Below are 12,764 nucleotides of genomic sequence, written 5' to 3' on the forward strand. Positions count from 1 at the left end.
ATATATAATAATAATAATAATAATAATATTAACAGTAGTAGTAGTAAGAGTAGAAGTACCCGCCATACCCGCCATTCCCGGAGTACACGGTGTATTCCCAGTCAAATTCAACGTACTTTAGTAATGCATTCATGCAATACCCGCTATATCCGCCTTATCCGGAGTGCACGGTGTATTCTAAGCAGAGTTGATGTGTTTAGTTGATGAATTCATGCAATAACCGCTATACCCGCCATAGCCGGAGTATCCGGTGTATTCTAAACAAACTTGAACGTTCTTTGATTATGAATTCAGTCTCGACCTCATGCTAAATCTATTCCATTCAACAATTCTATGACATTGTTAGTAACTGTAAGTTTCTTACGATTTAAAAATCGTTCAATTTTGTTTTGAATTCACCGTGTACTCCGGGAATGGCGGGGACAGCGGGTATTGATGGGATTTATCTCTCTGACTTGTTGTTTTTGTTGTTAGTTGATTATTTACTTTTAATTTAATACGAATTCTCAGTCTTGGAACCTGTGTTCCTGTTCATATTTGGCAATAGTTCAGCCTTTTGCTGTTGCCACAGGTCTTCGGTTGATGCTTGTCATTCGTTACTATTTGTTTACCACTGCCATACTGTACTGCATTCATTCAAATTGGTTTGATTTCTGACAAGGAAAAGTGTTTTTCTCCTATTTGAATAAATAGGCGGTGTTCCGATACGTACAGTTCCTCATTTTTTGAGACGCGCGTTCACAATTATCGGTTCATTTTAATGAAAATATCCTTTTGAGTTTAGTTTTTGGATGCAAATCGAAAGAGCAATGCCTCACGAACATTTAGAGTGCTAAAAATCCCAAGTGCGACTGACCGTTAAAATCTGCCAGCGAGACGAAAGGCAGAGGAACAAAAATTTGGGAAACGATCATATACGTTTCCCTAATTTGATTATTCTGCATTTAATTTCGGTATGCGCAACGATAGAACGCCAAAGTTACCGTGATACTGCTTGAGGTAGTTTATGAGGGCTTGCTCTATTCGCGTTTGAGGTTTATTTTGATTGAGCTACACACGAGACGTTTTAAAATTCGAAAACAGTTCCGCGTGTTTTTTGTTGTGTTCCTATATCCGCGAAAGGAACTGAATAAATTATCACTTAACGGAACGGTTGTTCCGTTTAGAGGTGAAGAATCGGAACGCTTATGGCACGCTTCGGAACAAAAGGACTTGTTTGTACAATGAAGAACAAAATGTTCCCTTTTCGAAGTCCACAAAGGAACTGTTGGTCCTAATTGATGCAATTAGGAACAACAGTTCCTTTTTTGACGCGTTCCCAATTGAGGACCACCACTCAAAAAGAACAAAAGTTCCTGTTTGCTACGGTTAATAGACTTAAAAGGGAACGCCTGTTCCTAAGTGGTTAAAAGTATAGGAACAGTGGGACCGATTTGGCCTAAATGGTGCCGTTTCTTTGCGAAAAGGAACAAAAAAAGGGCCACAATGGACCGAAGTGGGGTGTTCCCTTTTTCGAAAACATGAACAAAAGTTCCGCATCTATGGTTTTGTTTCTCAATCTCAAAAGATATGATCTTTCAAAGCGATGCCTAGACTCGCACAAGCTGTGCAAAAGCAAGGGCATGCCGAGGCTTGCTTGGGCATGCCATTTTGGTTTATCGTGCCCCCAACCAATAGACTGCTGCCACTATTTCGAGGCTGTCGCGTGGCAGTGATTGATTGGCTCTTTTCACGTATTTGATAGCATTAAACATGCGGTACGCCGCATACGTTTCTCATTCTCGCATTAACCGTTGCTGACAAGAGATGGTAAAGCAGGGTAATGTGATAAACTGGTCGCTTCTTCCAAATGCTGCGAAGAAACCAAAAAGAATGCACTTAGAAGAAGACGAAAATGACGGGCTGTTTCACTGCCCTGTACCAGACTGCCATAACGATGGGTTTGGAACTCAAAGAGGGTGTAGAAAACACGTCAAGAAAAAGCACCCATGGTTTTATTACTTTGATGAGAAACCCAGCGACTCAGACATCGAAGCTTCCCGAAGCCAAATGGAAAAGGAGAAGGGGCAACGACGTTCAAGTAATGGCGTCCCATCGTTTGACATGTCTTGCACGTTTGCTGAGCAATTTACCGCGTGGCTCAAGGGCAGTGGTGGGGGCTGCAAAAGTGATCGACAAGCGCAGCAACTGGTTAGCAAATGCTTGAAGTTTCTGAAATTTTGCAGCGAGGACGAAGATCATCTCACATTAGATATTGTGGACTTTTGCTTGTGTTCGCCTAATCTACTTTTCAAATTTGCCGATTCAATGCAGAGCGAGTGGCAGTTGGGTCATGCCGGTCGAATCGGATACCTGGACGCCATTGCAGAACTAGTGACCTACAGGAAAGTAAACGGAGTATCGGAAGCGGTGCTTAGAGGGCTGTCTACGACGGACACATACTTGAAAAAGGTGCGTAAGACCGTCTCAAAAATGATGCGACTACAGTGGACTAGCGATTTAGACATCGATGTGCTAGAGGCCAAAGGGCACTGGGCAACCATGGACGAGCTCCTTGGTGTGGTGTCTCGCTACTTGCCCCGCTACGAGGCCGTGCTGAGAACGTGCAAGGACACGCCCGACAGGGCGTCTCCGTTTGATCTGTCGTTTGCCACTAAATTTCTCGCCGTTTATCTGTTTATCCAAGTCAAGGGCTCGCGGCCAATGACGTATCAGTATCTGACTGTGGACATGGTGCGCACTGCCAAGACTAACGGAGGTTTTGTCGACCAGAAAATGTTCAAAACAGCGGGCAAGTACGGCTTCGACTCGCTCCTTCTGACCGACACAAACATGAGTGTGCTCGAGGGATACATAACCTACATTCGCCCGCTACTCAAACCCAAGTGTGAGTACGTCCTAGTTACGAGAAACGGGGGTCAGCACAACAAGCTCGGTGAGCTGATGAGCAAACTTGTGTTTGAAGCGACTGGCAAGTATGTTCACCCCACACGATACCGACAAATCGTCGAGACGTCTAGCTGCAAAGTGCTAAAAAGTGCCGATCGAAGCGCCATCTCTGAAGATCAGAAGCACAGCTCGAACGTCGCCAAAGTGCACTATCGCAAGCAGCGTTCACGCGAAGTCGCCACAAAGGCGCGCGAATGCCTCGAAAAACTACACGGCGACAGTGGCACCAAGCTGGACAAAGAGGTTCTAACGAGGCTCTCCGACCTTTCAAACTCTTCAGAGGATCAAGACGACTGCACGAAGTCGTGCTCTTCAACGGACGAAGTTCAAGAAATCTCCACACCGCCAGCAGCGAGAATGAAGCCTTCAGCCCGAAAACTACCGGCAAAGCAGAAGCGCGAAGACGCTTTTTTGATGACAGAACTGTGCCCGGCTCGCAGAAAATCGCTCCTATTTACGCCCGAAGAGGACAAGTATCTTAAAGTTGGTCTCAAAAGATACGGGTTCGGACAGTGGACTTCGATCTTAAGAGACCCCGACTTCCATTTCCAAAAAGGGAGGAGCCCCAACTCGTTGCTCAATCGAGCAAACAGAAAATACGGCACCATGGATAACCACTTAGTGGACAGGAAAGGCTAGGTGGGACATGATGTACTTACAGTCATTCTAATTTTGGCGTTTCGACATGTTTCTTTGTATTTAGTAAAACTGAATGTATCACGCCACAAGATCGGACTAACAAGCGTCTTACAAAGTGTGCATTACGAATACCCTTAATTGTATTTGTGTAGGTAAAATACCTTTAATCTCTTAAGTAATCTTGACAATTGGTATCATTACGTAGCGTTGTGCGTATATGAAGGCACACGACTTTATTAAGACTTTATGGCGACTTTGTTATACAGAGTATCAGGAAGAATATCGCGTTTACAGAATATTAAAAAGATTAAATTTGGCTGAGAAAACCGTTCAGTCTTGTTTGCCCTTTGTCTGTCGGTTGCGGTTTACGAAACTTGAGTCGGTTGCGTCGTCCCTTGGGTGTCTGGGTGAGGGAACGGCGCTTGGCCGGTGTAGTAAATGCCATATATTCTATCCCTGGTGATTCCCATCTGTCTGGTTTTGGGCTCCATGATGGGGTCTTTGGTATCTAAAAAAGCGTGAAAGGCTCGAATAATTTGATCAGCAAAAAGGTAACAAAAACACATGTTTACCTCTGGCATATCGTCACTTGAGCCTTGGCGAGGAGGGGTGTGTGTCTGGGATGGACATCCGCTGTCTCGAACCAAAGAATCTTGGTCTCTGTCTGCCTCATCGTCGCAGCTTGGTAGCGGATCCCATAAGTTTAGCTACAAATGCGCACATCGTTGGTCGAGGAGCCCCCAGCTGATTCACGCCTTCCGTCTTTCCTCAATCGCCGTCTCGCAAGCCAGAGTTCGAGTGTTGGTATGCTGACTTTTGAGCTTGTCGCTAACAAGTTGCACAAACGCTTTAGCGCTTTTCAACGCCTCGTTCTCCGAGATTGATTGCAATCTCGACGAACATCGGTGCAGCTCAGTCTCAGTCGCTCGCACCCAATGGCTCTCGAATGCCGCTCTTGCCATGACTTTCCTTTTCTCAGCCTCAGACTTCTGGTGATCCTCTCTAATCCGGCCTAGTTCCACGATTATTTCCTCGGGCATTGCATCTTCGGGGTCTTCCGGTAATAATTCCAGCAAGTTGTGTGGAACTCCCAGATCCACCAGCCTTTACTTCGGCTTTTCAGCATTTTAGATTTACGGGCCTTGTTTAGTTGCTGGTGCAAACTCCTCTCTCCTTTCATCTTCTCTAGTAAAATGTTGAGCTGTCGCTTTCGCATGCTGAAAGGCCGGCAGTTGCGATACTCAGCTTGTTGAACGTCTCTGCGTCACTGCCAGAATAGTTATCCTCGTCTCCATCTAAAAAGGTAATCTGGCATGCAACCCAGTAGGAAATCGCAGGATATATTTGCTTCCCCGGCGTAGAAACTTGAGATGCAACGACCGTCTCCTCGTCATCTCGTCCTGACTCTTCGTTTGCTGCCTGCAAAAAAAAACCCAAAAGTATATTTAAAGAAAGTAAATAGCGAAAAAATATCTTTATATAGTTTTCACAATCTTACCTCTTCAGACATTTTAGCTTGCTTCAGCTTAGACGTGCTTATGGCAGAGAAGAAAAATGAGACTTCTTTAAGTTTCGCCAGCGCTGTATCGCATTCTTCTCTTTTTGAACAAATCCACGACCACGCGTTTTCTATTTCATCTACCCTCCAGATGCATTTAAATGATATGACAGAACAGAGGTTCTGTATTGGTCCGACGAGGTGGCATTCGGCCGCATCCCTTATGAGCTTGCTGTTGAGCTGAGAGCACGGCTTACTCATAGTGAATGAACTGATTCTTGCCTTTTTCTGTCTCTTTATATAGAGTAGCCACATTGCTTTATCATTGGGTAGTTTCAGTAATGCCATTGTAAGACGGTTGTTTGTTCATTTTCAATAGGGAACACAAAGATGATTACGTAACTCAGTAGAAATAAAACAAAAGTATGCATTTCTCACAACAACATGCGTGAAACAACACCCGCTATGATTCTACTTACAAACTAACACAAGAGTAATAAATTCGATCAGTTCCCGCTATACCCGTCAAACCCGGAATACCCGGTGTATTCAGAACAAAGTTGAACGATTTCTAAATCGTAAGAAACTTACAGTTACTACTAATGTCATAGTATTGTTGAATGGAATAGATTAAGCATGAGGTCGAGACTGAATTCATAATCAAAGAATGTTCAAGTTTGTTTAGAATACACCGGATACTCCGGGTATGGCGGGTATAGCGGTTATGGCATGAATTCATCAACTAAACACATCAACTTAGCTTAGAATACACCGTGTACTCCGGATAAGGCGGATATAGCGGGTATTGCATGAATTCATTACTAAAGTACGTTGAATTTGGCTGGGAATACACCGTGTACTCCGGGAATGGCGGGTACTTCTACTCTTACTACTACTACTACTTACTACTTACTATTATTATTATTATTATTATTATTATTATTATTATATATATATATATATATATATATATATATATATATATATATATATATATAATAATAATAATATATATAATATATAATATAATATATATATATATATATATATTATATATAATATATATATATATATATATATATTATATATATTATATATTATTATATATATATATATATATATATATATATATATATATATATATATATATATATATATATATATATATATATATATATAATAATAATAATAATAATAATATTAACAGTAGTAGTAGTAAGAGTAGAAGTACCCGCCATACCCGCCATTCCCGGAGTACACGGTGTATTCCCAGTCAAATTCAACGTACTTTAGTAATGCATTCATGCAATACCCGCTATATCCGCCTTATCCGGAGTGCACGGTGTATTCTAAGCAGAGTTGATGTGTTTAGTTGATGAATTCATGCAATAACCGCTATACCCGCCATAGCCGGAGTATCCGGTGTATTCTAAACAAACTTGAACGTTCTTTGATTATGAATTCAGTCTCGACCTCATGCTAAATCTATTCCATTCAACAATTCTATGACATTGTTAGTAACTGTAAGTTTCTTACGATTTAAAAATCGTTCAATTTTGTTTTGAATTCACCGTGTACTCCGGGAATGGCGGGGACAGCGGGTATTGATGGGATTTATCTCTCTGACTTGTTGTTTTTGTTGTTAGTTGATTATTTACTTTTAATTTAATACGAATTCTCAGTCTTGGAACCTGTGTTCCTGTTCATATTTGGCAATAGTTCAGCCTTTTGCTGTTGCCACAGGTCTTCGGTTGATGCTTGTCATTCGTTACTATTTGTTTACCACTGCCATACTGTACTGCATTCATTCAAATTGGTTTGATTTCTGACAAGGAAAAGTGTTTTTCTCCTATTTGAATAAATAGGCGGTGTTCCGATACGTACAGTTCCTCATTTTTTGAGACGCGCGTTCACAATTATCGGTTCATTTTAATGAAAATATCCTTTTGAGTTTAGTTTTTGGATGCAAATCGAAAGAGCAATGCCTCACGAACATTTAGAGTGCTAAAAATCCCAAGTGCGACTGACCGTTAAAATCTGCCAGCGAGACGAAAGGCAGAGGAACAAAAATTTGGGAAACGATCATATACGTTTCCCTAATTTGATTATTCTGCATTTAATTTCGGTATGCGCAACGATAGAACGCCAAAGTTACCGTGATACTGCTTGAGGTAGTTTATGAGGGCTTGCTCTATTCGCGTTTGAGGTTTATTTTGATTGAGCTACACACGAGACGTTTTAAAATTCGAAAACAGTTCCGCGTGTTTTTTGTTGTGTTCCTATATCCGCGAAAGGAACTGAATAAATTATCACTTAACGGAACGGTTGTTCCGTTTAGAGGTGAAGAATCGGAACGCTTATGGCACGCTTCGGAACAAAAGGACTTGTTTGTACAATGAAGAACAAAATGTTCCCTTTTCGAAGTCCACAAAGGAACTGTTGGTCCTAATTGATGCAATTAGGAACAACAGTTCCTTTTTTGACGCGTTCCCAATTGAGGACCACCACTCAAAAAGAACAAAAGTTCCTGTTTGCTACGGTTAATAGACTTAAAAGGGAACGCCTGTTCCTAAGTGGTTAAAAGTATAGGAACAGTGGGACCGATTTGGCCTAAATGGTGCCGTTTCTTTGCGAAAAGGAACAAAAAAAGGGCCACAATGGACCGAAGTGGGGTGTTCCCTTTTTCGAAAACATGAACAAAAGTTCCGCATCTATGGTTTTGTTTCTCAATCTCAAAAGATATGATCTTTCAAAGCGATGCCTAGACTCGCACAAGCTGTGCAAAAGCAAGGGCATGCCGAGGCTTGCTTGGGCATGCCATTTTGGTTTATCGTGCCCCCAACCAATAGACTGCTGCCACTATTTCGAGGCTGTCGCGTGGCAGTGATTGATTGGCTCTTTTCACGTATTTGATAGCATTAAACATGCGGTACGCCGCATACGTTTCTCATTCTCGCATTAACCGTTGCTGACAAGAGATGGTAAAGCAGGGTAATGTGATAAACTGGTCGCTTCTTCCAAATGCTGCGAAGAAACCAAAAAGAATGCACTTAGAAGAAGACGAAAATGACGGGCTGTTTCACTGCCCTGTACCAGACTGCCATAACGATGGGTTTGGAACTCAAAGAGGGTGTAGAAAACACGTCAAGAAAAAGCACCCATGGTTTTATTACTTTGATGAGAAACCCAGCGACTCAGACATCGAAGCTTCCCGAAGCCAAATGGAAAAGGAGAAGGGGCAACGACGTTCAAGTAATGGCGTCCCATCGTTTGACATGTCTTGCACGTTTGCTGAGCAATTTACCGCGTGGCTCAAGGGCAGTGGTGGGGGCTGCAAAAGTGATCGACAAGCGCAGCAACTGGTTAGCAAATGCTTGAAGTTTCTGAAATTTTGCAGCGAGGACGAAGATCATCTCACATTAGATATTGTGGACTTTTGCTTGTGTTCGCCTAATCTACTTTTCAAATTTGCCGATTCAATGCAGAGCGAGTGGCAGTTGGGTCATGCCGGTCGAATCGGATACCTGGACGCCATTGCAGAACTAGTGACCTACAGGAAAGTAAACGGAGTATCGGAAGCGGTGCTTAGAGGGCTGTCTACGACGGACACATACTTGAAAAAGGTGCGTAAGACCGTCTCAAAAATGATGCGACTACAGTGGACTAGCGATTTAGACATCGATGTGCTAGAGGCCAAAGGGCACTGGGCAACCATGGACGAGCTCCTTGGTGTGGTGTCTCGCTACTTGCCCCGCTACGAGGCCGTGCTGAGAACGTGCAAGGACACGCCCGACAGGGCGTCTCCGTTTGATCTGTCGTTTGCCACTAAATTTCTCGCCGTTTATCTGTTTATCCAAGTCAAGGGCTCGCGGCCAATGACGTATCAGTATCTGACTGTGGACATGGTGCGCACTGCCAAGACTAACGGAGGTTTTGTCGACCAGAAAATGTTCAAAACAGCGGGCAAGTACGGCTTCGACTCGCTCCTTCTGACCGACACAAACATGAGTGTGCTCGAGGGATACATAACCTACATTCGCCCGCTACTCAAACCCAAGTGTGAGTACGTCCTAGTTACGAGAAACGGGGGTCAGCACAACAAGCTCGGTGAGCTGATGAGCAAACTTGTGTTTGAAGCGACTGGCAAGTATGTTCACCCCACACGATACCGACAAATCGTCGAGACGTCTAGCTGCAAAGTGCTAAAAAGTGCCGATCGAAGCGCCATCTCTGAAGATCAGAAGCACAGCTCGAACGTCGCCAAAGTGCACTATCGCAAGCAGCGTTCACGCGAAGTCGCCACAAAGGCGCGCGAATGCCTCGAAAAACTACACGGCGACAGTGGCACCAAGCTGGACAAAGAGGTTCTAACGAGGCTCTCCGACCTTTCAAACTCTTCAGAGGATCAAGACGACTGCACGAAGTCGTGCTCTTCAACGGACGAAGTTCAAGAAATCTCCACACCGCCAGCAGCGAGAATGAAGCCTTCAGCCCGAAAACTACCGGCAAAGCAGAAGCGCGAAGACGCTTTTTTGATGACAGAACTGTGCCCGGCTCGCAGAAAATCGCTCCTATTTACGCCCGAAGAGGACAAGTATCTTAAAGTTGGTCTCAAAAGATACGGGTTCGGACAGTGGACTTCGATCTTAAGAGACCCCGACTTCCATTTCCAAAAAGGGAGAAGCCCCAACTCGTTGCTCAATCGAGCAAACAGAAAATACACCACCATGGATAACCACTTAGTGGACAGGAAAGGCTAGGTGGGACATGATGTACTTACAGTCATTCTAATTTTGGCGTTTCGACATGTTTCTTTGTATTTAGTAAAACTGAATGTATCACGCCACAAGATCGGACTAACAAGCGTCTTACAAAGTGTGCATTACGAATACCCTTAATTGTATTTGTGTAGGTAAAATACCTTTAATCTCTTAAGTAATCTTGACAATTGGTATCATTACGTAGCGTTGTGCGTATATGCGGGTACACGACTTTATTCAGACTTTATGGCGACTTTGTTATACAGAGTATCAGGAAGAATATCGTGTTTACAGAACATAAAAAAAGATTACATTTGGCTGAGAAAACCGTCCAGTCTTGTTTGCCTTTTGTCTGTCGGTTGCGGTTTACGAAACTTGAGTCGGTTGCGTCGCCCGTTTGGAGTCTGGGTGAGGGAACGGCGCTTGGCCGGTGTAGTGAATGCCATCAATTCTATCCCTGGTGATTCCCATCTGTTTGGTTTTGGGCTCCATGATGGGGTCTTTGGTATCTAAAATGGACAAAAGCGAGAAAGGCTCGAATAATTTGATCAGCAAAAAGGTAACAAAAACACATGTTTACCTCTGGCATATCGTCACTTGAGCCTTGGCGAGGAGGGGTGTGTGTCTGGGATGGGCATCCGCTGTCTCGAAACAAAGAATCTTGGTCACTGTCTGCCTCATCGTCGCAGCTTGGTAGCGGATCCCATAAGTTTAGCAACAAGTGCGCACATCGTTGGTCGAGGAGCCCCCAGCTGATGCACGCCTTCCGTCTTTCCTCAATAGCGGTCTCGCAAGCCAGAGTTCCAGTGTTGGTATGGTGACTTTTGAGCTTGTCGCTGACAAGTTGCACCAACGCTTTAGCGCTTTTCAACGCCTCGTCCGTGATTGATTGCAATCTCGACGAACATCGGTGCAGCTCAGTCTCAGTCGCTCTCACCCAATGGCTCTCGAATGCCGCTCTTGCCATGACTTTCCTCTTCTCAGCCTCAGACTTCTGGTGATCCTCTCTAATCCGGCCTAGTTCCACGATTATTTCCTCGGGCATTGCATCTTCGGGGTCTTCCGGTAATAATTCCATCAAGTTGTGTGGAACTCCCAGATCCACCAGTCTTTTACTTCGGCTTTTCAGCATTTTAGATTTACGGGCCTTGTTTAGTTGCTGGCGCAAACTCCTCTCTCCTTTCATCTTCTCTAGTAAAATGTTGAGCTGTCGCTTTCGCATGCTGAATGGCTGGCAGTTGCGATACTCAGCTTCCATTTTGTTGAACGTCTCTGCGTCAGTGCCAGAATGGTTATCCTCGTCTCCATCTAAAAAGGTAGAAGCAAGCCTAATTAGTGGTTAAATTTGAAGCTTAATACAACGCGCACTTAACTTGCCTGTTTCCGTGTTGCTGCAGCAAGATTCTTCAACGCAATCCTCGTCAGCATCCTCATCAGACAGATCAACTGCCGCCACCCGTGCGATTTCTGTTAAACTCAGGCCTGCATCGGTTGATGGAGGTGTTGGAGCACTTGACTGTAAAGAAAATAATTAAACAAGTTGAGAAAAAACAAACACATTATTAGACTAAGTTATCTGACAGTAAACCAATTACCCGTCTTGGCGCTGCATTCCTGGAAGCCCACACAATGCAATCCATGGCATGGGTTGACAGCCATTGATGGGCCTCGGGATCGACGGATAGGAGGCTTTTAAAGGTGTACTTGTTGAGCCGCTTATCCATGGCGGCGTTGTGCAGTGGCCCGAAGTTCATCTCCTGCTGGCAAGTGATGAACATTGATGCTGTCATTTTGAATCCAGCCGCACCTTTCCACTTTGCGTCGTGGGCTGTATACCCCCCTTGGCACAAGATCTTCCAGTCATCAATGTCAAGGATTGATTCGGACGCTTCATCCAGGAAGATTACTTCTGTCTCCGCGTTTATCATTGATTTTGAAAAGCCCTTCTGCTTGGTGACGCGTGCAATTCTTTCCAGTGGGATGACTTGGAAGACGGGTGCAAACAAACTAGTTTTGCCGCTGTCCGGTGGACCAATGGCACATGGTACTTTCTGCTTATGGACCTTCGGACGGAAGAGGTCAAGAAAGTCTCGCAGGAACTCCGCTATCTGACTGTCATCCAGGCTATTCTGTAATGTTTCCCTAAAATATCGTGGATTTGGCTCATCTGTATGGCGATATTTGATAAATGCTCTCGGCGATACATGGCCTTTCTAGAAACATGGACAAAGAATGCATTTGTTAGGTCCCGAAAGCCGTGTCATTAACTTAACCATTACGATATTATTACCTGACTTTTTGAGATGGCGTTATTGACAAATTGATTAGATGCAAATGACCAGCACCAACCGTCGTTCACTTCCACCAAGTCTCGTTCTATGTGCAGTTGGGGAATCATTCGGCATTCCTCGTCGCCCAGTATGGTTAGCACTCGTGGGAAGTGCTTCACAAGCCTATCTCTGAAGCCATTGTTCGCCATCAGGCAGTGAAGGAATGCTTTCATGGTACACAACTGGCTGTATGTGTAGGTGGCTCCAGGGGTCAGATGGTAGACACATCCCTTGAACGCTACGTATTCTAATTTATCCATTGCCCTTTCGATGTCTTTGATTAGCACGGCAAGAGGACCAGACAGGGGTGTTATTTCAACTGGAATTGAACACGGCAGGGATACGTCAAGTAGGCCAAAACAGTCAAATTGCAATCCTGCTTTGTGAAGTTTAGATGTTGCTTCTCGCAAGATTGTCTGAAGAGTTTGCCTGCAAACTCTTATCCGGACAACATGCTCATTTGCCTCGAATAGCCCTTCTTCGTCTATCTCCTCACCCAGCTCATCACACAGTTTACTGTATAATTAAAACAATAAGACAATTTAAGGTTATTTTCATTAATCGGCACATAGGTTGAATGCTATTAGC

At 44.0% G+C, this 12,764-nt stretch overlaps 4 protein-coding genes across 4 annotated transcripts in view; 2 read left to right on the forward strand and 2 right to left on the reverse strand.

The window, feature by feature from the left end:
* The first annotated feature begins 61 nt into the window (after positions 1-61).
* LOC5511296 lies at positions 62-5,010 on the forward strand. The gene has a single exon (XM_048733743.1). It carries the CDS (start codon positions 1,807-1,809, stop codon positions 3,586-3,588), a length of 1,782 nt encoding a protein of 593 aa, XP_048589700.1. The 5' UTR covers positions 62-1,806; the 3' UTR covers positions 3,589-5,010.
* On the reverse strand, positions 4,559-5,961 carry LOC125573269. Its single transcript, XM_048733744.1, has 2 exons — positions 5,087-5,961; positions 4,559-5,007 (listed from the first exon to the last, which is right to left on the reverse strand). The coding sequence occupies exons 1-2, from the start codon at positions 5,432-5,434 to the stop codon at positions 4,774-4,776; spliced, it is 582 nt and encodes a 193-aa protein (XP_048589701.1). The 5' UTR covers positions 5,435-5,961; the 3' UTR covers positions 4,559-4,773.
* A 355-nt stretch (positions 5,962-6,316) lies between these two features.
* Positions 6,317-10,356, forward strand: LOC116603284. Its single transcript, XM_032364281.2, has one exon. It carries the CDS (start codon positions 8,065-8,067, stop codon positions 9,844-9,846), a length of 1,782 nt encoding a protein of 593 aa, XP_032220172.2. The 5' UTR covers positions 6,317-8,064; the 3' UTR covers positions 9,847-10,356.
* The window catches only part of LOC116617698, a 3,300-nt gene continuing 435 nt past the window's right edge, over positions 9,900-12,764 (reverse strand). Inside the window, exons 2-6 of the mRNA XM_048733735.1 lie at positions 12,137-12,692; positions 11,442-12,059; positions 11,224-11,362; positions 10,427-11,154; positions 9,900-10,355 (exon numbers count right to left, since the gene is read on the reverse strand). Of these exons, the coding sequence (XP_048589692.1) occupies positions 10,155-10,355; positions 10,427-11,154; positions 11,224-11,362; positions 11,442-12,059; positions 12,137-12,692 (2,242 nt within the window). The 3' untranslated portion in view covers positions 9,900-10,154. The remainder of the gene's footprint in view (positions 10,356-10,426; positions 11,155-11,223; positions 11,363-11,441; positions 12,060-12,136; positions 12,693-12,764) is intronic.

This window comes from Nematostella vectensis, chromosome 10, assembly GCF_932526225.1.
Source record: "Nematostella vectensis chromosome 10, jaNemVect1.1, whole genome shotgun sequence".
NCBI classification, from domain to species: domain Eukaryota; kingdom Metazoa; phylum Cnidaria; class Anthozoa; order Actiniaria; family Edwardsiidae; genus Nematostella; species Nematostella vectensis.

Excerpts from the sequence above, each read along its gene's own strand:
- LOC5511296 (XM_048733743.1), top strand. The coding sequence starts at position 1,807 with ATGGTAAAGCAGGGTAATGTGATAAACTGGTCGCTTCTTCCAAATGCT.
- LOC125573269 (XM_048733744.1), bottom strand. The coding sequence starts at position 5,434 with ATGGCATTACTGAAACTACCCAATGATAAAGCAATGTGGCTACTCTAT. Across the intron at positions 5,008-5,086 it reads AAGCTAAAATGTCTGAAGAG|GCAGCAAACGAAGAGTCAGG; the intron begins GTAAGATTGTGA and ends TTTTTTTTGCAG.
- LOC116603284 (XM_032364281.2), top strand. The coding sequence starts at position 8,065 with ATGGTAAAGCAGGGTAATGTGATAAACTGGTCGCTTCTTCCAAATGCT.